A 23,607-nucleotide genomic window follows, 5' to 3' on the forward strand; every position below is an offset into this window, starting at 1 on the left:
AATCCCTCCAATGAATCCCTCCAATGACACTCATTCAAAAGAATCTTTGTCTTTAGGTCTATTTGTGTAGGAGTTATTGCATTTTAAAGATCAGGTTAGTTGATTTCTGGTTTTGGTTCTCCCTGTGCAGTTCTGCTGCTGCTCCCTTGGCCAATGCCTTCAGTAATGTGAATCTTGCACTGTGTTATTCCAGGCTGCTGGTGTTCCCTGCAAAGGGCTTTTGTCTGTCTTCTGGGTACTCAGGTTTCTTTTCATGCTTTGGATTTGTTTGATTTGTGAGCAATGGGTAAATGACAGTGCAGTGCTTGTTGAGCATGGAAAAATGTCTTTCAAAAAGGTGTGTTACTGTAGCTGATTTACTAAATGTGCAGTAGTTACTCATGGTAAATCCCTGGAGAGAGACACTTCACCCATTTCTTCAGTTCAGCTCATAGATAACTTGAATACTGAGTCTCTGCTAGGCTGAGAATGGAGCAGCTATTGCATGTTCCTTGTCCTTCTGGTTTGGAGGATGTCAGGAACGTGAGTTGAGGCTCATCCCTTGCAGTTGGCACAGACTTGGCTGTCAAAATATTGAAATACTTGATTATCAAAATCAGTGAGAAGGAAAGTGCTCAGAGTTATCCTGAAGGTGCCGAGGGGTTAAGCCATTGTTCATGAAGTGTGAAATGCAGGGAGAGTGGGTTTCGTCTCCTTCTCCTGGGACAGGATTGCAGGGAGGATTTGTGCAGCCTTGGAGCTTTGGTTTTTACTTGTGGTTATGTTGTCTGAACAAGACAAAATATTTTTTGCTGTGACTCTGCACCGTTTTCTACCCCCACCCACCCCTTTGTACTGCTGCTGAGTTGTTGCACAAGTTATTTCAGTTACAGGTCTCCTGCTGAGGTGTGCTAGGTGGATTTATGTAAACTGTATATGAGATGCTTGGAAAACTGCCACTGCAGGTGACACCTCATGTGGCAGCCTGTCGAAGGGGTGCTCCTGTGCTGCCAGCATTGAACTGACTGCAAGAGCTGGAATGGATGGACCTTTTATGTACATGTACCTTTAACATACACAGCCCATCTGTTTGTTCACCTTGTAGGCATTTCCCATGTTGGACCATGTTTGTCCCCTTGCCTCATGAGTGGTCCCAGCTCAGGACCTGTTTACCCTCTTTGGAATTGTGTCTGAGTGAATTGGCCTTTTTCCTGAGACCCTGAAGCTGCAGGGAAGGATAGACTGCAGGGAGATTTGCAGTAGGAGAGACTTGAACTAATTCCTGTCATTTAATACAGTAAACTAGGAGCACCCAGAGGACAGTAGGGATGTATTTTAAACCAAAGTACGTAAAAGATGACTGATAAACTTTGGCAGCCAAATACATTTGGAAATACTAAGGAGGGAAAGGAGAGTTGGAAACTTGCTCTGCCTCAGCAGTGAAGCCTTGTCAGCCTGAACATTTGTGTTTTGGAGCTGGTGTTCTGGACAGTCTGTGGTGCTGACTTTGGTTCTAAACTTCTCATTCCACTTTTATTTTATGTTACATTAGTCTGGTTCTTATGGTCATCTGCAATCTTACTGGGTTTGCTTTTGTTTGAGGGGAAGCTTTAGATCTTGAAGCTCCCCATGATGTGCATTTCCTGGTGCTTAGGTGGCTGTTTCTTCAAGATGAGTCCTGCAGTTCGTGCAGGTGTAACATGTCCGTGTCTCCTCGTGGTTAGGTGGAAAGGTGCAAACATGATTTTTGTCGGATGTCATAGGTTTGTTTAAGCACAGTCCCAGTGGAGCTCTCTGCAGCCCTGTTGGATGCCTGCTCCATGCCTGCACAGATCCCTTGCGGGGCATGTGAGGTATCATTGGCCTGGATTTGCATCAGGAGTATCATGTGATGCTGCAGAGCATCTTCCAAAATGTGTGACCTTGACACCTCAGGCTGTACCCTCGGTGGTGAGATCTCTGCTATTGCTGTTAGTGAGGAAACACAACACAACACGGTGTTGCCAAGTACCACTGCCCATCTCCCTCCTGTTTCTCCTCTCAGGTGAGCTCACCTGCTGAGCACACGGGTGGTACAGTGACAGCATTTAGTGGGTATGAGCATCAAGGGAGATGGGAGTTGGTGTATTGCACAAATTGTTTATTTGTTAGCTGCTAAATTGAGTTCCTCTTTTACAAATCAAAGCCTGGGTGTTTGCCCTTTACTGGAGGCAGGGCGAGCCCTCCAGGAAGCAGACAGCTCTGCTGGTCCTGGAGCAAACAAAGAGTCCAAGCGCCAGGAATTAGTCTGTGTTTTGAATAATTTATCTGATCTTTCTGAGGTGCTTCGGGAGATGCCCTGTGGTGTAAGGAGGACAGCTGTTGGGAGCAGACAGCTGAGCTGAATGGGAGTTTATCCTTTATCCGTTTTTGTCTAGGCTTATTTTTTTTTATCTGTGGACCAGAAGGGTTGTGTGGTTTGCTTTGGACCTAATTCTCTGGAAGTGGTTCTCTGAAGTGAATTAGCTATCACTTTGCTTTTGGACCAGAAAGCAAAGTGTTTGTACTTTGAAGAGGTTTGTGGACAGAGATAAAACAGTTTCTTTAAAAACATATGGCTGTGTTGTTTGACCTGGGAGGGGTTGTGGACTAAGATGAAAGCAGTGCGTTTGGAAATCTCTTCTGGGGAGCAGTGGGACCATGTCCGAGTTTTCCTGTAGAGACCAGTTCCTCTCCTGAACACTCAGTTCAGGACTTGGCCTCATGCCAGACTCTGGAAACCTCATCCTACCTTTGCTATCCTCTTTTCCCTTGTCCCACTCAGAAACCTGCATGGCAGAAAGGAAGGGGGAGGATGGTCAGCTTTGTGCAATGCTGGCCGGGAGCTGAGGAGATGTTCTTCAAGGTCCTTTTGCCTTGGGGTAGCTGCAACAATCAGTGTGTGGAAAGTGGGCTATTTGCATGTCAGCTTTTAGAGCTGGTTTCCTTTGTCATTGAGGAAGAGGTCAGCTTTCTGGTCTGATACAGCCCAGCTGTTGTCGCTAGAAAGTGTGACACTAAGGTGTAAGTTAGTATCCCAAGTTTACACAGAGGAGTTGTGAATGAGCTCAGACTTCTGTTGGAAGAAGAAAGGGTTGGATGTAAAGGTTTAGATATATGCTGTTTTAGGCAGCAGCTTGGCAATTGAGTTCTTTCTGCACTGGAGCCACATGTTGTGGAGTATCTGAACAAGCCTGCCAGCATTCTCCTGAAATGCAAAATCTATTTTAAAATATATTTCTAATTAGTGTATTTATTTTTGAGAAGAACTGGAGTAATAGCCTGGAGCTTATCTGCCCAGCTGGTTATGCCAGAGTCATAAATAGCCAGATAGGCTTTTTACGGGTTAAGTTTTGCCACTGTGTATCAGTGCTAGGTGTCCATGGGGCTAAGAACAAAAATTCACTCTCTGACCTGTTTCTGTGGTTTCATCCCTGCTGATCCTGCTGATGAGGACTGCAGCTGAGCAGATGGGAGAAGGATCTTGTCAGCAAGTGTGGAAGTGGCAAAGATTGAGACAGGAGTGGTGGGAGCTGGTGTCCAAGGCCCATGGGTGTCTGTCTGGAGGATGGTGTGGGAGGGCTTAGCTGGCTTCCCCATCAGGGCCATCATTTGGAATCTTCTGTGAGTTGAAGAAATTCCCACTCTGATTTGTCAGTGTGGCTGCTTTTTTCCTGCCCTACAAAAATACGGGAAATGAAGACTGTGTGTATGCACGGTTAATTTCAATGAAGCCCTGCAATGTTTCTAGGTCTGGTAATTTGCTTTAATATAGACAGGCTGACTTGAATGGGAGCCTGGAACTGAACTGGCAGCAGGAGCCCTGCTCCACCATCAGCTGCCAAAAGTCTGAGTGGCACCCTGCCCCATACCAGGGCACTGTGCTGCTCTCACAGCACCTGGGACACAGTCCAGGAGCCACTTGTCCACAGTGTTGTTTCCACGTAGTAAATAACAGCTTTCTGGGAAGGTTTGTGTAGGGTTTCCCTCCAGAGCTGAGTGATACTCTGACTTCAGCAGCAGAGCTCTGACTGCCCAGTGTTCTCAGAATAATCCTGACTGGATCCTGACTCCTTGAGACCCAAACCAAACACAGATAGTGCCCTGTGACAACATTCTTCAACAGCTTGTTGTCCTTGTAGTTGGGCAATGCAGAAATGGAGGGTGTAATAAGACTGGGGTCATCATCTTCCTGTCCCTTCAGGCATTGTGTTCAAGAGTTTTGGGTTTAGCAGCCAGCACAGGTCGCTCCATGGCAGCTGAGCTGGTGAAGGGGAAGTTTGGGTCATCTTCATCCAAGCTGTCAGGAGCAAAAGCTTGGGAGCCCTGCTGTAGTGCAGAAGTTGAGCATCATAAACCACTGAGGGTCACTTTGCTCTGTGGTGGGCGTGGGGCAGCAGGGCTGGCTCTGGTCACAGGCCACCCACACGTGGCTGCAAAGGTGGAAAACTTCTTTGTGGTGCAGGGACACCTTGCAGGAGCCAGGAGGGGACTCCTGGTGCTGTTGTGTGGCTTAGTCAGTTTGCCTGCAGGGCTGGTGCACACATTCCTTCTCCTGGAAGACTGGAGGGAGAAGGAGTTAATGGGGACAAGGGCAAGGGAAGAAGATAGCTGGATCTGAGTTGGGGCTACTGGCTGATATTTTTGCAGCAGTCTTCTGTTACCCAGCGTGAGACCGCGGGGATTAGCTGGGCAGACTCTCAGGCTCCTTCCGGGCTCAGGGCCCGCCTGCCCTCTGCACACCAGTGGAGCTTTTTTACACAGACTTTCAAAATCCACTGCACTTGGGGAATTTTTATGGAGAGATTTTACGGTGCTTATTTCTTTAGCAGTGAAATTTTGTGTTTGCCCCTGGTTGTTTACTCTAGTAAAAGGGTAAACAGCAAGGTTGCTGCTTCCTGAGAGTGCAGTGGTGCTAAATTCCTCATGCACGTTGCTGTAGTGCCTGCATCCCAGAGCCTGCTGGATCACACCTGCCTCTTCCAAGTGCTGGTGGCTTGGGTCCTTGTCACTGCTCAGACTGGGAGCTTTGCCATGACCTGCCCCTTACATCACACAGTAGACCTGCTGTGCTTCCACTTCTTTTCCTCAAGAAGAACATCTTTAATTGGAAGGTGGGGGTTATTTTGTGCTGAGACAGAAAAGGCAGTTGCTGTTCTCTGTGCTGGAAGATCAAAGGTTTTTACTGGAGAGAGATGCTTTGCACATCCTCTGCTTGTTGTGAATGAAAGGAATGTAGCACAGGTGTCTGAATTTCTCTTGTAAGCCATTGAGAAGTGGCAGGATTTGATCCCCAGCGCTCTACAGCCCTTTCATGGGAAAACAGCAGCAAGTCTCAGTTCAGGATGGCAGCTTTGCCTGAGTGAATAATTTGGCAAAACTGTGTGCTGTCAGGTGAGGCATGAGGTGTGTTGATGTTCTGCTGACCTAGATTTGGGAGACCCTGACAGTAAGCAGTCAGGGTATTAATAAATGAGTGAAATGAGGGGGGAAATATGCAGTGGAACTGACTTGCTGCTGGCCTGAAGGGAGCAGCTTTTAGCTTGCAGCTTCTGCTGTGCACTGGGATGCAGCTCTGCAGAGCAGCAGGATGCAGTGCTGACCTTCCCGTGGCTCAGGTCCCTGTGCCATGGCATTCCTTGCCCAGGCAGCAGCCCAAGCCATTCTCTTGTCCATGTGTTGGGCTCTTGCCTGTGCCCAGCTCTGCCTTGTCTGTGGGAAGGGCTGTTCCCAGGGTAGTTTCTTCCCATTTGTGCTTTGCTGACAAGTCTGTATAAAGAAAGTGGAAGGGTCAGGGACTCTTCTCTTTTTTTCTGTTTCTATCAGGGTTGCAAACCTCAAAACTGTTTGAAATTTATTTCCCAGACTTTGGTGTGAAGATCCCTTCCCCATGTAATGACATTTGATGAAACAGCAAGATCCCAGTCCTATGGTCAGGGCCTGTTAATAGTGTGCTGCAAGATAAACACAAAGTATAAAAAGCTCTCTTTTATTCAGTTGTAAAAACTGTAGCAATAAAAAGGCAGCAGGAGTTCCCCTGCTGTGGAAATAAAGGGTTTGTGTGTCCTTTGGGGGAGCAGAACCCTTTGAGCTGGGTGGTGGAAGGAGAGCAGAGCTCTCTACAGCAGTTTCAGTTCCTGACTGTGATCCATGTGCTGGAGCCAAGCTCTGCAGAGCCTTGGGTTTGTCCTGGCTGGGAACACTGGGGTTTTACTCATCTGGAACCACACAGAAAAGGAAAACCACAAAACCCTCAGCTTCCTGCTCTGCAGGTAACGTGATTGCAGCTCCTCATTTCTCTACTTTCACTTTCTGCAGTGTTTGCTTGCAATAGGAATGGCTGTATTAATGTCTTTATTTAAAATATTATTTGGGTTTTTTAGATCTGCTCTCTCTTCACAGATGGGACGCAAGGTCTTTGTCTAGAGTTGTATCAGCTGATGTTCATTGCTGCAGAAGTGTCTTGCTTCAGATCCCTTGGCTGTTGGTTTGGAGTCAGAGCTGTTGTGTCCATCTGTGCGGTTCTTCCTTCCGGAAGAAGTTTCATTGTTGTCACACTTCAGCATTGTCTTCACTAGCAAGAAAGTGAAGATTTCTGCCACCTGAGTAAATATCCACAGCACAGTTGGGAGCAGCCAGCTGTTGGAGGCAGCTCTGTCAGTCTGCCAAGCTCCTGAAGGCAGATTGGGCACTCCCTGTGCCCAAATCCCTGGCTGACTCCAGCCTTCAGTGGAGCCCTGCGAGGGCTTTGGTACCTGCTGCCTTCACTCCTTCCAGCACAGCAGCAGAGCAGCAGCTCATTCCTGGCATTCTGTGTGTGTTGTCACTTGAATGACAGTGTTGGGCAAGAGTGCCGTCACCGTGTGCCTTTCTGAAGAGGGTTTGATGCTGCCAAGCTGTTAAAGCTGAAAATTCTGTTGGAAACATCAGTCATTAGACAATGCCTGACATGTCTCAGCAGTGGGAATCAGGGGTTTCTTCCTGTGCTTGTCCTGCTAAGGGTATTGCTAATTTGTATTGAATGCTTCACGAGACAGTACAAAGCTGGAATTTTTATGAGTCCACAAGATTTTTATTTTGGTAAGAAACACATCAGTCCAAAAAGCTGGTGTTCACAGAGCTGTGGTGTGCTGTTTAACAAAGCCCCTGAGTGTTCATTAAGTTATTTTGGTGTTGAGAAATAACTGGACTGTGGGTGTTTCTGCTGGATTTCAGTGCGAGGAAAGGTTTGAACAAAGTAATGAAAGTGAACCAAAGTTCATTTCAGTAAGCTTTTTTAGATTTTTTTTGCCCTTTTTAATTTTTTTTTGTTCCTTGCTCTGTGAATTTTCCTTCATTTTTCCCTCTCCAGTTCCTTGGAAAGCAGAGCAATTAAGGTGCTGGGAGAAGAGCTGTGAATGGCAGCAGGGCACCCTGGCCATAGTGGAGCTGTGCTGGGCAAACCCCGGGGCTGGGTTCTGTACATCCCTTGTGGCACCAAGGATCTGCTCCCTGCAGGCTGGGAGTGGATCCAGGGGGAACACCCAGACCTGTTGTGTGGTCATGGGAACATCTGTGCCGCTGCTGTGCTGGACAGAGTGATAGAAATTCAGCAAACTCAGGTTGTGTCTTAAATATAAGTGTCAGGGCAGGTCGTGTGTGACAAGGGGAGAAAGCAGGGGGTGACAGGGCACCAGGCACAGGTGACAGGTTTGTGCCTTTTCTGACAGCCTGCTCACAGCTGAGCTGCTGGGTTGGGTTTGTGTTGTTGAACTTGATTTCGAGTCTGAGGGTTTCAGTCAAGACTTGGGTTGAGTTGGGGGTCTGGCACTCACAAGGGGATGAGAGGATGGGGTAGGACTGGGGAAGTGAAACCCAGCAGCAGTCCTTAAATACAGAGATGCCATGGCTGACTGAGGAGGGCCTCAAGCTGTGATTGGAAGATGAAAGAATAAAGGAAGGATGTTGTGGCTTTGCTTATCACTCTTTTCACTGATATCTTGTACTGTGGTGGAGGGCGAGGTGATGTGCTAAGTGGACCACTGCAGCTGTTCTTAGGCTCTTTGTCTTTGGATCTAGCCCTTACCCCTGGAATTAGAACATATTTTTCTGAAATCCATATTGGAGAAGCACAAAAATAGATCAGATAGATCTATCTACAGATAACACTTCTAAAGCTTAGCACAAAATTGCCTTGGATTTAGTGTCTAAAAGTTCTCCAACCGAGTGCTTTCAAAGACATCTAAAAGCTTTATATACTCTCTAGATTTCCAATTTAAATTCTTGCTTAAGCAACTCTACACACCTCTATTATAATTCAGCAAAACTAAGCAAAATGCCCATTGACACAGCCTCCTGGTGTGGCAGCACCTCCTGTGTGGACAGCTGAGCCCTGCAGGTTCCCTCCAGCAGTGTTTCACCAGGCTTGGTGCTGGACTGTGAGTGTGAGCCATGTGTTAAATGCTGCTCTCCAGCTGGAAATTGCCTGAACCCCAGCTTGGGCTGGAAGCTGCTGCTTCATCCTAGTGCTGCACCCTCCTCTGGGCAGGGGGCTTTAACCCTGTTGATAGAAATGGTGTTTCCATGCATCAGGGATGATATTAAAGGTTACCAGTGGGCTTTGGAGAGTCCAGAGGCTTCATTCTCAGGTTTTGCTTCTGGGAGTTTCCAGTCTGAGGGAACTAATCTTAATCCGATTGCAATTTCTTGCCCTCTAAGCTTAACCTACTTTACCAGGCGTCGTGGTGGAGGTATTTATAGATGCTGGAAGTGCTCTTGGATGTAGCCCTTATCCTGCATTGCCAGTCACAGAGGTGGGTGTCTGCTGGTGCAGCTGGGAGCCACCTCCCAGCCCCAAATCATGCAGATGTCTCACTGAAATACTGTCTAGTATGATTGTTTTGCCATGGAGTGTGTTCATTACAGTGGCCAGTAATCCTTCCAGAGTCCTGGCTGCTCTAGGCTTGGGTATTTGTACTCCCTAGTTGGAAGCACACTTGTGAATGTGAATTATGGCTAAATCCTCTTTCTAGTGAGGTGACTCCTAAAAAATGAGCATACTTAGCTTACTCCTGCAAAGCAAAATCATCATTTCAGATTTGAATGGTGACTCTAGGATCATATGAAATTGAAGGTTTCATTGAAGGGCTAAAAATGTCAGTAGCAGACAGATGCACTGGAAGTATTTGTACCCTTTAATGTGAATTTCTGTAGTTGCAGCTCTTAAAACTCATAAGCCAAACCCTAGGCCTCTTCTTTAATCCAGACTCCTGAAGTAGAACTGCATGATGTGTTGAAGTTCTTCAGGTTTTGTTCCAAAATTTGACTAGTTTTTTCTTGAAAAATAGTTTATCTTGAGTGTAAGACTGGAAACCTCCTTTAGTCTCAAATTAGTTGTGCTGGTGTTGGAGTAGATCCATGAGCAAGACTGGAAAGGAAGGAAATAGAAGTGCAGGATGGAAGGTTGGAAGGGTCTGTGGGCAGGCAGAGCTGTGCTAACAGCAGCAGGAATAACCAGCTGGAAATCCTGGGAGCTTTCAGGATGTCAGCAGCTGTGGGGATGCAGCTCTGAACGCAGGTAAATGTTCTTTGCTGTCTCTACATCAAAGCAGGCATTTTGTTAGCAGACAAGATACAGCAGTTTGGTTTTTTAAAGCTGTTGGAAGAGCAGAGATCTGTGTTGTTTTTGGGTTTTTTTCTCATGTCTCACCTTAGAGTTTGCACTAGTTTTGCTTGGAATTACCTTGGAAGAAATCAGAGCTGATAGTTTTCTATTAAGAAAATTACCTCGAGCATTGAGCTCGATTTCCAAATGGACATAAATAATCCATTTTTTCCCCATTTCCTCTGTCTTTTTGTTGATGTGTTTTAATATTAGAAGGAAGAGGTAGAGAGATTGCACGGTTCATTACAGATCCATTGACTTTCCGTCCTGCTGTTTGCTGTCACAGCTTGTGTTTCTGTGGTTGTATGTCTTTTTTTCCTGGTTACAGTAAGGAGAGTGCAGATTTGATTCCTGGTGTATCATCACTCCACAAGCAGAGAGTGACCTCAGCATCTGACCAGAGAGAATATTTACCTGTGCACTGTGACTCACTTGAACACTGTGACCTGTGCTCCCTTGACCTTGCTCAATCAAGAGGTTGATCCTGCAGAGTTGAACCGAGTGGAAAATATTTTTACAGGGATCAGTTTGTACCCTTGCAGGATAGAAACCTTGGGAAAATCCATTAAACTACTGCTGTTTTGAAAATCTTACTGCTTGAAAAGGGAGTATTTTGTTCTGTGTAACCTGAACATGGGAAGCAGTGCTCTTGAGGTGTGGCATGCAGGAATGGTGGTGAGGAAATTTTAGGAAGAAGCTGGAATTGCTTTCTCCAACAGGAGGTGACTCAGAGGCTTGGAGAAATGGCCAAGGGTGTCCTGTACCAGCTACAGCATGTCCAGCAAGACCAGGAGAGACAGTCCCTCTGTGCTGGGTCCTGCTGAAGCACCTTGAATCCAACATGACAAGACAAACTTTGAGGGGCTGGAGCATGCCCAGGGAAGGGAACAGAGCTGGGAAAGGTCTGAAGCTCCAGGAGCAGCTGAGGGAGCTGGGAAGGGGCTCAGCCTGGAGAAAAAGAGGCTCAGGGGGGACCCTGTGGCTCTGCACAGCTCCCTGGCAGGAGGGGGATGTCGGGATTTGCTCCCAGGGAACAGGGACAGGAGGAGAGGGAACAACCTCAGGTGTGCCAGGAGATATTAGGATATTAGGGATAATTTCTTCAGCTGTCAAGCATTGGAAGAGGCTGCCCAGGGGTGTGGTGGAATCCCATCCCTGGAGGTGTAAAAATGTGTGGATGTGGTGCTTGAGGCCATTGTTTGATGGTGAACAAAGTGGTGGTGCTGGAGTGATGGTTGGACTCTGTGATCTTAGAGGTCTTTCCAACCTTAATGATTTTGTGATTCTGTAAATCATAGAAGTCCTAGGTGAAGTAAAAATAGTAGTGCACAATCTAGCTGTGGAGGAATACTTCTGGCCTGCATGTGACCTGCTGGACAGCTGTTTCTTGTTTTGTGAAGGCTGGTTGGCTGTGGTGGTGCTGAAGGGGCCTCACAGTGATGAGAACTTAACTGCAGAGCCAAGTGCTTGGATTAAATCTGGTGACGGATAGCAGCACATAAATAATTCTGTCCTTGGCCTCACACCCATTCACAGTGCAGCAAGGAACAAGGGCTGCCGTGAGCCCAAATTTTTCTGGGGCTGTTGTGTAGGTGCTTTTCCCAATGTCCATTTTGGCTGTCATCTATGGAATGCCAAGGGCTGTGCATTGTAAGACACAAGGCATCACTCCTGGACCTGAGTTCCATGCACAGGAATTGCTGGTGGTGGAATGATGACATCCCTTTAAAAATTGTTTTGAGGACACCACCACCACCATTACCACTTTAAAGCTGGGATGATTTGCAATAAAGATTGCTATCCTTATGGGTAGATTAATTTATTTACAACCAGAAAGCTATTTTTGGCTGTCTTTTTTTTGTTCTTGGAGAGCAGCCTAACATAGGATACAATCCTGTTTAGATTCCTTCAAAACATAAGGTAGTACTTGCTACTTCTGCTCAGCCAAAATCTGGGCCATCCTGCTTTCAAATATGGTCTGGATTTGGTATAACCATTAACATGCGGCTGAGCAAACCCAGTGGTCGCAGTTGGGAAGACCAAAAGTCAAGAAACTTCATAATTTCAGGTCTGGTGTTAAGGATTACCCTAATTTGTGAAAAAGTTATCTATTCCAGAGTTAGTTTTGGTTTCTTCTGAATAATTCTCTCTCCCGTAGTCTTTACTCTAAAAGTTCTCAGAGAAGTAGGTGTTATAATGGTGGATGATGAGAATTATGTGTTAAGTTAGCAGAACCTTTAGAAGACAATTTATACAGGGTGGATATTTCAGCGGCACATTTTTGGCAGTTTTGGTTGCACAGCTTTGGTGGTGGTGGGCATTAGTGAATTCCAGAAGCACCATAACCCCCACCCCTCTTTGTTGTAGTGAGGCAGGCTGGTCTGTAATGAACCTGTGTGTAGCAAAATCACAGCTAGACTGCATCTAAAGGGGCTCTTCTGCCTCCAGTTAGAACCATGTGTCTGCAAGGAATAGAAACGTGGAGTCAAAAGTCTTTTCCAGGATGAAACTCAAGGTTTGGAGTCCACAGCTGAAGCTGTGGAAGGCTGCTGGGGAGCACAGTTTGCTTTGGCTCTCCTCAGACTTTGCTTCATTTGAGTCTGTTGTTTCACTTCCAGTACATTTCCATGTGATCTGTGCTGGATGGAAATTCCTGGCATTTCTCAGGATGTTCGTTTTTCCCGGTCACATTCCTTGTTCATCAGCTGAGCAGAAACAAACCATCCTGTTTGCTTCCCAGGGGCAGCCTAAGCCTCTGTATTTGTTGGATTTGCAGAAAATCCAGCTTCAGATGGTGGATTGACATAATTGAAACTATCCTTAGAAACCTACTGAGGTTGAAATCAATAGAACAATATTAAACTGTGATACAAAGTGTTCTGTCCCTGAGTAAAAACAGGAAGAAACTTGGTGCATAAAGTTTACAAATGATGAGAATAGGAGCAGGCTGTGAAGAGATTTTCTGATGAGGGTTTGTAGTTAATTGTATCACTTTTAATCTTGGACCATGTCAAGTCCCATGTTCTCCTGAGCTGTACAAACACTGCTGTGAGATAGGGAAAATCTTCCAACACAATGTAACAGCCCTGGACAGAGGCTGGGGTTTCAGGCGTGTGAACAAAACATACTCAGAGGATAATAGAAGGAATCCCTGGACCCCAACAGCCATCCTGTGCTTGGGGCTCATGTAAAAGACATCCCAAGGTGCCCTTTCCCTCCTCAGAGCCATCCCCCAGGCTGTGCCCATGGCTGTACATGGAGGATGCTCAGCCCTGGGCTTGGAGGTGGTGGCTGCTGGAGCCCTGGCAGGTGATCCAGGTGCTCCAGCTGTCACAGGAGCTCTGTGGGTGCCTTGCTTTGGCAGCTGCCTTGGAATGAGCTGGGGAGGACCTTGGTATGAGAGCTGACTCTGTGTCACCATCCCCGTGTCCTGACACAAGCTGTGATTTGCTAATGTTGTAAAATGTAAAATCCTTTTCTTACAAGATGTCATTTTTTTTTCTGTTTATTTCCAGATGCTCTCAATATTTTGTGCTGACAAAAAGTTCACTTTATGTTCATTGTCTCCCAGGTAAACGCAAAGCGCTGAAGTTAAATTTTGCAAATCCACCTTTCAAGTCCACAGCAAGATTTACTCTAAATACTTCTGGAGTTCCTTTCCAAAATCCACACATGTGAGTATAAAGCCAATGGCACAACTAGTGGAACAGCTTTGAAATGAATTAGCCAACACCCAGGGTTAGTTAAATGCAATTTGATGAGTCCAGTTATTTGTCAGTTTGTTTAAATCTCTCAGTTTTGAGTCACTGTAAAATATTTTTTCCCAGAATTAAAAAAAAAAAGGTTAAATTGGGATCTTCTTGGTTTATACTGGAGCTAATGCCTTCCAGAATTGATTGAATTGAATATTGTAGCTGATAATGCTAGATACACCTGTAATTAATATCTAGACTGATTCACTGTTGTTTTCCTATATCTTTATTCAGTTTATTGCTTTTTGTTAGAATTTCATGTTTCTGTGTTACTTGTGGAAGTCATAACTGTGATAGAATTGTTTTCAGCACTAAAACAGACAAAGGTTGAGGATTATCATTTTAGCAACAGGGAGATGTTAGGGGAGTTATGCAGAGATTAAGTCTCAGTGAGTATTCTAGCCAATTTAGCCCCGGGATATCCCTGTCCAAAGTCTGAGAGCAAGTGTGGCACAGAGCTGTTCCTGACTCTAGTAAATACCAGGGTACATCAGCACCAAAAAGATCAGCTTTGTATCCTCAGATCCACCAATCTAGCTGGCCAGTGCTGCTCTGCAGCTGGTCCCTGTGGCAGATGCAGCAAGCATGCAAAACATGTCCCGCATTTTTCTTCTCGAAGGTCTCAGGAGTTTTGTCAGTGTCAAGTCTCAGAATCTGCACCTGCAGCCTCCCTGCTGCCTGGGCTCTCTGGAGTGTCCTGTCATGGGCTGCTCCTGCTTGGCTCTGCATGTCACTGCCTCTCTCCTGGAGCTCAGTGCTTTCTGCTTCCCCAGGACTTACCTGCTGGGCTCTGTTCCTGGGAGCTTTGGGGATTTTCAAACGAGCTTTTATCAAGTTAGGAACATGTTTCTGATGAGTTATTGACGGTAATTACAATAATAATTGTATAGAGTACTTTAGATTATTCTGAAAATCTTGAGTGACCTGTCCAGCAAGTCCTCCTCTTTCCTTCTCTCTCCTCTCTGACATAGAGTATTTTTATTGGTTATAGACCTCAGATTTAGATACTTAATTTTTCAGTCTCGTTACATCATCAAACTCTTGTTAAGATTTTCTGCAAAACACCTTCTGGGTCTCTTTCATCTCTCTGACCTTGTTAGTCCATTAAATAAAGGACTTAGTCTCAGCTAGTGAGTCACCACCATCAGCCATCTATGGGGATTTGAATTTTCTGTGCTTACCTGTGCAGATTTCTGTCTCGGATTCACTGGAAGTCACAGTGGCTCCAGTCTAGCACAGAAGAGCTTTCGTTGTTAGTCTGTGACATCTTAAGTTTCATGTTTGTGCAATGATTGTCAACACTGTGCAAGACAGGTGCTGCTCTTTCTCTGTGGGAGTTGCAGTTGTTGGCAGGGATTGGATCCTGGGCTGGTTAATGGAACTGGTTAATGGTCTGAGGGTTCTGGGTTGGATGTGATTGCTGTTACAGTGCCACAATTGATGGTGACATGTCTGTGCTAAAGCTTTCTTGGGGGGCTGCAAGCTGTAATGGCCATTTCTGTTTGAAAGAGATGGATGCTCTTGGCTTGGTTGCTTTCTCTGTGGTGCGGTTGGCTGAGCTTGGATGCAGCAAATTGTCCTCGTGTCCTTTGTGTGTCCCTAGCAGATGCTGTCCCTCAAAAGGAGTGTTGACATCTTCTCATTGCACGCTTCTGTCAAGTGTTTGTGTGGCAGCTGATGTATCTCCGTCTCCTGCCTTCTTCCCTGGGATCCTGGAATGACTTTTTCCTCAGTAGGCCAGAAGCCTTTCCTAGACTTTGGATTTGAGCTGGATATTTCACACTCCTCACCCAGACGAGTTCCTGATGCAGTGTGTTTCTGTTCACCAAGCCACTTCTCAGCCTGGGTGTCCTCCCAAAATGAGCACTGGCTCCACACTGCTGGGGATTGTCCTGGACAGGCCCTGCTGGTGCAGATGGGTGGATCTGAAGATACAGAGAGGTTCATTTCTCACATGAAACTTTGTGTTCTCTGGTTTGGATCCACCGATCCAGGGGCGTCCTGTTGCTTCTGCCTGAGATGGTGTGTTGAGCAGCAGAAAGCGAGGCAGGGGTTTGGGAGGAAGGTGCAATTCTGTCATTGCACATGATGGAGGAGGTGTGTCTTGTTTGGTTCAGCTGGAACTGCTGCCAGCAAATCTTCTTGAGAAGCGCAAAGAGATTTTCATCTCGGCATGATATGTTTCCTGCCTGTCTGTAGGGCATCCAGCACAGCTGTAAACATAATTTTACATGTGATCTGTACAGGGTAAGACAGAATAGAGCCTCAATTACAGGCAGTAGTTGGGGAATATAATTAATACTTGAAAGGATGGAGTCTAGAGGGGAGGTAAGGGTTTTAGTGGTGGAAGGATGGAGTGTAGAGAAGAGGTGAGAGTTTTACTGGTGGAAGGATGGAGTGTAGAGAAGAGACGAGAGTTTTACTGATGCAAGGATGGAGTCTAGAGAAGAGGCGAGAGTTTTACTGGTAGCTGATGCCTGGTCTGTCAGTGAGGCTGTGTGATTACTGTGCAGGCTGGGGAGCAGTCGGGGCTGTGGAGACCTGCCAGGTTAGCCCACAGCTCCTGTGAGTTCAGGCTGACTTTGTCACTTAGACCAGATTAACAGCTGCTAACTTTGTTTTCCCTGCAGCAGACGTTGCAGAGGCTGGAGGACACAAGCCATGGTTAGGGTGAGCTCTTCAAATTCCAACCCATTATACCAACTGGAAAGCATCCCACCTTTTACCTCATCTGTCCTGTGTCCAAGTAGGATTTAGGTCACAAACAAAATTAGATTACTCCGTTATCTATGTGGAAGCTTCACAGAGCTGCTTGCAGCTGGTTGCCTTTGCTAAAAGGAAGTTCAGATCACACTAACAGGAGTGATGTGGTGAGGTGTGACTGTGGCTGTGCATGGCAGGATTTCTGGCTGGGCTGTGCTGCCCATTGCTCTTGAAACCAAGATGGAAACCATTTGGCTGTGGATGGGATTTTTGGTTGTGTTCTTGTGCAGTGATACCTGGATGTTGACTTGGAGGATTTAGGTTGACCTGCTAGGAGATGGGCAAGCACAGGGAATGTTGTTTGGCACGTGGTTGACAGCATGCTGCATCTTGAGTGTTCTGTCTGCTGCCTGGGAAGTCTCTTGACTCTCAGAGCTGCCACCTCTTGAGAACCTGATTACCAGAGCACTGCAGCTTCACCTGGAAAGGTGACAAAATGAGCTAATCTCTCTTACTGTACAAATTTGATGTTTGAAGTGTCTGGTGTCCAGCTGAACTCCACAGTCTCCCTATAGCTTGTGAGTGTCTTCATGGATTTATTGGGATTTAAGCTTTCCAGAGCTGCCCTGCATGGAGTTTCTCCTCGTGACACCTGGGAGAGTCACACACTTTCCAGAGAGCTGCCCCAAGAGTATGTTGGGTGTTCTACTGGATTCTTCAAAAGCCAGTGGAGGTCCAGTTGCACATCAGACTGTGCTGCTTCCTTTTTTTCTTTATAGTTCAGGAACTGTTATTCCTGGAAGGGTTTTTTTCTGGCTGTTCCAAAGCCTCTCTGAGGTGTCTGTTTCTCTTTTAATCTCCTCTTAGGCTTTTCCATACCCTTCTGGCATGTGGGGTCATGCTCTGTAGCTGCATAGCCTGCAGCTGGTGGAGTTTTTTAGGAAGTAACCTGTGAGAGTTCCTACCAGTTTTGAAAAAAACCCCAAAACCTAAACCCCAAAAGGGAATATCCTCAGCTGGCATGCTTCCTACTACTGCTGTGAATTTTCCTGTAAATATTTCTGTCTCTTCCTCATTTCTGTAATTGTCACTTCACATCTTTATTATTACTGATTTCTGTTACCTTTCTGCTGTGTGATACCTTCCTGTGGCAGGGAGTGCTGTCTGGAAGCCTTGGAGACAGAATTTAGAGTTGAAGGTACCAAGAATTTGAATTTTTTTCTGTGACTGATTCTGTCTCGTTTCCTGAAAGTTGCAGAATCTGGATGTAATCACTTGTATTTTCAAGTCAGCACAAGTAAAATGCAACCTTCAAGGCCTGAGCAGAGACATCTCAGTGTCTGAGGGAGCCTGTGGTAACCAGGCTTTCACTTCTCACACAAACATCACTGTCGGTTCAGTGCTGGAACAATGTTTCTTCTGTATTTTTTTCAGGAGCATTTTTTGCAAATTGATGAATTTTGCTTTGTATTTAACCTTCCTCTTCCTTCCGAGAGTTTACGAGTTCATTTGGCCAGTGATCTCTGCATGACAGAGGTTATGTGGTCAGTAACACACTCAAGTATCTCTGGCTCTGAGTAGGTCACTGCTTCAGAGTAGGTGCTGCCAGAGTCAGTGTGAGATTTTCACTGAATGTGCTGCTTTAAGGTCTGTTTTATTCTTTTTTTTTTTCCTAACTTTCTAAGTTTTTGGTATTGCTTAAATGTAGATCTTCTCTGCAAAGGAGCTTTTTGCTGTCTGCAGCTTCCAAATTAAACTTCTGTAGCAGCTTCCACATCCCTTGGAGCTTCACTGCCCTGGTAGGACTGTTCTCTTCTTTCTGTAAAGGTTTGATATCCCAGCATTCTGCTTCTGACTTTAGTCCTTCTGTGTCTGGAACCAAAATTTGCACCATGTGTACCTCCATTAAGCCAGTTCACATGAATTTTTCAAGGGTGCTGAGCACCTGCCTTCCTGCCACACTGCAGGGCTCCTCAGAACTTCTGGAAACTGGTGAGCCACCCTTGGGTGTCTGAATCAAATCCAGCCTGATGTTATGTAATGACCTGACTCCCATGGGTTCCAAGTGCTTCACAGGTGCTGAGTGATTGAGCTGTGCAATTAGAAATTGTTGCACAAATTCTGCATTCTCCCTCCTGTGGATGGGAAGCTGGCTCATGCTGTCTTTTGGAAGAGGCAGAGGTTAGGCAGGGAGTTCATCAGGGATCTCTGGTCTGTGATCCATAGGTACCTCTGTGTTACCTGTCCCATCTGGGCGTGATTGGGAGCTGCTGTCCTGCTTCTTGGGCACACAGCCATGGTCAGAGCTGCTCATTTGGGAGCAGAATTTGGACCTTGCAGCCTCGACCCTCTTGGTGTGATGCACAACAGGACCCCCACTCTGGGCTGGCTGTTGGCCTGTCTCCTCCATGGTGGGAAGAGCAGTGATGGGTGAGAGGATGGGGATGGTGGCAAGACGCCTTCCAAAGCACTGACACCTGGCCTGATGCTTGGGCTGCCTCCTCAGGGCTGTTTTCCCTGGCATGTTGAGCAAAAGAAGGTGGGATGGGGTAGTGGCAGAGCTGGGTTACCTGTAAAGCTATTTTTAAGTGTTGTCCTCACTTTTCCAGGGACAGTAAGGTGGTGTCTGGGCTAAGTCACTCAGGAGTAGTGGTTTTGAGTTGACTACCAGATTTTTTCGTATTGAGTTGAGTGGTGTGGGGGGGGATGAAGTATTCTGGGTTGGTGGGAATGAGAAAGGTAGAGCAATGAGCTGGAAATGTTAATTTTCAAACTGAACTTCATTGAATATGAAATCTCCATCAGTGTGGCCTGCTGGGACATAGAGTGTCTGGACAGAAGAACAAAGCTGGGGATGTCTCCCTTGGGTAGGAGTTTCCTGCAGACTTTCCCTTCTCATGCTTGGCTTCTGGTGAGCTGTGTTGCCTCCCCTTCATCCTGGTGGCTTATTTCAAAGCAGGGAACGTAGGCCAAGGAATTTCAGAGTTGGTATCAGCTCTCACCTTCATGCTGTTGTGTTGCCAGAAGCAAAATTTTCCCCCCTTCTTTCCTTCCCTTTATTTTGAGGTGCTGCATCCACCCCCAAGGACAGCTGCATACATTCTGGCTTCCTATGTAGAATGTGCTGCTGTTTGGAGAGGAAAATGGGATGAAGCAGAATGTTACCTGTAACATCTCTGAATATGTGTGTGTAAATATATTTGTGTGTACACACAGATTTGGTCTCCAGCCATTTTGTAAAATAAATATCTTGTTCAATAATTATTTACAAGTAGCAAAGTAGAACATGGCTTATGCATTGGGCTGAGCTTGGTGCCTGTGTGTCTCTGCTGTGCTGAGCAGCTGGTGGAGCTGGGCTCTGACCCTGAGGGGCTGCCAGTGTCACTGTTAATCTGAGAGGGTCAGGCATGGACCACCACAGTTTGTACCTGATTGGATTCCAATCCTTTGACTCCAGATGGAAAACCATGTTCCTGCAGGATGCCCCTATAAACCAGCTCTCAGAATAAACTCTTCTCATTGCTACTCTGTACTTGGGATCCCACATTTCATCAGAGCAGGATGGGCACATCCTTTATCTCTTCAGACTTTAATCACCACCTTGTAGTAAAATGTCTTTTGTTTTCCCCTGGCTATGGAAAAGTGAGTAAACTCTTCTGCTTTGTGGGTTCAAACTGAAGGAATCAAGCATTGTTTTTATCTTCTGTGAACATTGAGGAATGGAGAATAAAGAGAGAAGAGTCTTCACATTCAAAGACTGCATTGACCCACGGGCCTTGGTTGACAACTTCTGTCCTCATTCTTTGCACAAATGAGTGACTTCCAGCATGTGCCATGGAGGAGCTTGGGTCTGAACAGACAGGATGCCCACAGGAAAATCAGCTGTTGAACAGAGTGAACATGGAAAGTATCTTGTGGTGGACAGGATGGATGTGATGGAGGTGGGGCTGAGCCTGTGGGACTGAACTGGTTTTGCTGTTCTGCTTGTTTGGGGAACAGGCTCCTGAAAGGAACTTAAATTATCTGGGTTTGCTGTGTATTGTGTCTGTGAAAACTACAGACATCCTTGATATCAGGTGGACGTTCTTGCCTCATACCACAAACACTTTTCCATTTTGGGAAACTTCAATGAAAAGAGAGCAGCAGCAGCCATCACAGAGGAGCTCAGCATGGAAAATCTCACCACACTACTGGAGCCTGGGAATCTTCACCTGGTCTGCACAAATCTTTTGTTTTAGAGAAGGGATGTTTTAAATAAAAGTCAAATTTGGTCTACTTGGTCTTGTTACAAGCTCTTTTGGTCACCACACTGAAGTAGCTGCATCTCTGAATAAGCAGTCTCTGTCTTGTAGTCAGGTGCTTTCTGTGTCTCCCATCTGTCCTTGTCTGCCACAGAAAGAAATACATGACCAGGTGCATTCTTGGCAGTGAATTTCAGGTTATTTCAGGCTGTGTGCTGCCCAAAGTTTGTGAGATATTGTTCAGTTGTATTTTTTCTAAATTCCAAAAGAGAAGTTGGACTTTTCCACATATGGGTTGTAATTTTTTGTCCTACAGCAGTTTAAATTAGAAAAATCACTTCTTTAGAGTATGAAACGATACAATTTCTTATAGTTGAATTAGCAGTGTTCATTATCTGCCCCTCTCAGGTGGTTCCCACAGGAGCTGAGCAGAACCCCTGGTTCCTTTGCCGGCCATGTGTCCATGGCTGCAGTGGTCAGCGGTGCAAGGATCCAGGGCTTGTTCTCCACACAGTGCTTAGCAGAAACCCGTGTCACCCAAGCTCCCCCAACTGCTCTGAGATAACAGGTCCTCGTGTTGAGAAAGATTCCTAGAGCTGGACAGCTTGAGGGACTCTGAAATCCAGAATACAACTTTTGTTCCTATAGAAATCTCATAGTGCAGAGTGGTGATTAACTCTTGTCAGTTGTAGGGCTCTGGAGGGAATAAGTAAGGATGTAGTTGTCCAATTCCTTCAGATTTATTTGGGAGAGGGGATCTGATGAATGGCAAGACCACCAGTCCTAGATTGGTGGATTCAGGATAGAAGCTTGATTTTAAATTTTTTTAAGGGAAAAAAAGTTGTTGGTAAGATTTGCCTTAGCACGAGAAAAGCAGAGCAGGGATGGTCAGTGTGCCTCGAGGGAAGTAGCATGTCACTAACATACAGGTATTTGGCTAATAAGTGAATAATGCATGTTTCTAATTGTAGTAATAATACAGTTGGAAATAATAATTCTCATTGCTCTGAGAAAACAAATTGCTTATGACTTAATCTCTTAAAACAAGTTCAAATCATCAGGTGCTGCTTTGCCCCCAAGGAGGGGAGGTAGCTTAGGTGGAAATTGGAAGAAAAAGAGCTGGCTGTGATTTGTGCTGCTGAGTGCTCAGTGGGCAGTGTGACTAGCTGAGTATTGTGTTGTATGTTACTGTGTCATGTGATAACAGCACCATGTTTTCCTGTCATTTCCACAACTTTTCCTGGCTGAAGTGACACACAAGCAACCCTGGGTAGTAATCACATTGTCCCATTCAGTTTCAAAAGGAGAGAAGCGGACCTCATCCAGAAACTTTCCAGCAGGCTACAGTAAGCTTTCCTGTCTGTTAGCCATTGTCAAATCTTCTCCATCCCCCAAAAATGGCATCTCTGAAAGTAATGAAGTTGTCTCTGAAATAGTGTCATTCCATTGGGTGATTGCTGTGTAATAATGATTTTGCAAACTGTTCATGGTCTGTACTGAGGTTGTTCTGTTGATTCTCATGGCTGTGCTCTTGTCTCTGTTTGCTGTTCTCTCTCAGGGAGCTGCCCATGACCCAGGAGAGGAAATAAAAAGAATCAGCATTCTCAGAAGGGTTATTTAAATTAATTAGCTCAGAGTTTTCCAGTATTATCCTGAAGTTCTTGAATCCAGTTTAAGCTTTGAAATCCCAGCAATGGTGGGTTCAGTGAATGTGCTGCAGTCTGGCTCATGGCTGAATCAAAATGAGTTTGAGATCAATGTGCTCAGTTAAATCCAGCTCAGTCTTCACCACTACGGCTGGAGAGGTTTCCTTCATGTAAGGGCAGGGTTAATCAAAATCCATTATAACTCAGTACTTTAACAGGAGAGCTTAGTACAAAATATTGACATTTTAAAAGCCTCAGTCAAGCCCCATTGAAGCCAGGGAGACTCTGAGCACGTGCTGGGCTGAGACTTGGCAACTCTGGAAGGGCTGTGCCATCTTCCACTTTTTGTTGTTATCTTTATCTTAACATTTTGGAGGAGCTTAAAAACCCAGAGCAGTGCTAGGGAGAATTTCAGCCTCTTGGCCACAAGGAAAGGGATTTAATCTGGGTAGGTCACAGGTGCAAAACTATTTCCTTTCTTTGCCACATTTTCTGTATCTCTTCTTCATGTCTAGGAATCTATTCCTGAATATAATGAAGCCTCAGGACAGCTTACATGGATCAGAGCAAACCCAAATTAGTTCTGCCCCTCTTGCAAGGATGCTGTTTGTTTATGAAAAGTAATAATTTGTTCTTTTGAGAATCCAAAAACTTTGTGACAGCACCAACATTTCCACCCTTCCTAGAAAAAAAAGGAACATTTCTTTTGGAGACCTTTTCTAGTGAAATTCAAACTAGGGTTGATATGGTTTTAGCATTGGCCTGCAGAGTCTGAAAATGGTTTTAGAAATGACACAGACTTTGAGACAGAAGAAACAAAGCTCTCCAAAATCTCTCCACGCTGCCTGAGAGTCTTGCTAGGACAGCCACAGTCCTAAACTGTGTTTGTGCTCTGAAGTTCCACAGTGTCATTTGAACCCCGCAGTTTGCCTGGAAGTTTTTTTGTTAGGATTTACATTTTAGCTTTGGCTGAGGGACCACAAATCAGTTTTTTTAATGTCAGCCTTTTTACCAATCATGTGGAGACATAGAATATATTCTCATTAACCCTAGTGAAAATAGGAGCTTTAGTGAGAGACTTCTGAGCAGAGTCCAGCACCAGGCAGGCTTGGGAAGCACAGCTGGTGTGCTTGGATTTTCCTGCTTCTGCAGATTTTATTCATGTCAGCTGTACCATCGAATATGCCAGCTTTTGGGCTCCTTGGAGTCCTGCAGAGCTCTCAGCAAAGTGAAACAGAGGAGATAGGCAGCTACCTACATCTTTTTGGCCTTGCTTCATGTCTGTTGACTTTCAGTTTTGCTTAAAAAAACCCCATCACCTTTTCTCTGCTTCTTTCAGCAGTCCTTTCTTTTTCATGCCAAGGAAATGCTTGTTTTCAAAAGTTGTGGCCTCCCTTCAGCTGGTTATTAACAGCAGGGCTCGGGAAACTTCCACAAGGTGTCCGTGGGACTCCACAGGAGATTTTGGGGTCCTGTGGCCATGCCAGACCTTCCCACGTGTGTCCAGCTGTGCAGCTTGTGGCGAGCAGCCCCGTGGCCGTGGCCGGCCGGCGGTGCCTGGCGCCAGCGCCCGCCCGCCTCCTGCCAGGCTGGGCACAGCTCTGACAAAGGACAACTGTTTGGAG

General features: G+C 45.8%; 1 protein-coding gene across 1 annotated transcript in view; it reads left to right on the plus strand.

Annotated features, from left to right (window-relative positions):
- MAP2K4 (mitogen-activated protein kinase kinase 4) overlaps positions 1-23,607 on the plus strand; it is a 54,027-nt gene that overhangs the window by 5,468 nt on the left and 24,952 nt on the right. The window contains exon 2 of the mRNA XM_064395125.1: positions 13,212-13,314. Coding sequence (XP_064251195.1) covers positions 13,212-13,314 — 103 coding nt within the window. The remainder of the gene's footprint in view (positions 1-13,211; positions 13,315-23,607) is intronic.

Source organism: Passer domesticus, chromosome 20 (genome assembly GCF_036417665.1).
Source record: "Passer domesticus isolate bPasDom1 chromosome 20, bPasDom1.hap1, whole genome shotgun sequence".
Classification (NCBI taxonomy): domain Eukaryota; kingdom Metazoa; phylum Chordata; class Aves; order Passeriformes; family Passeridae; genus Passer; species Passer domesticus.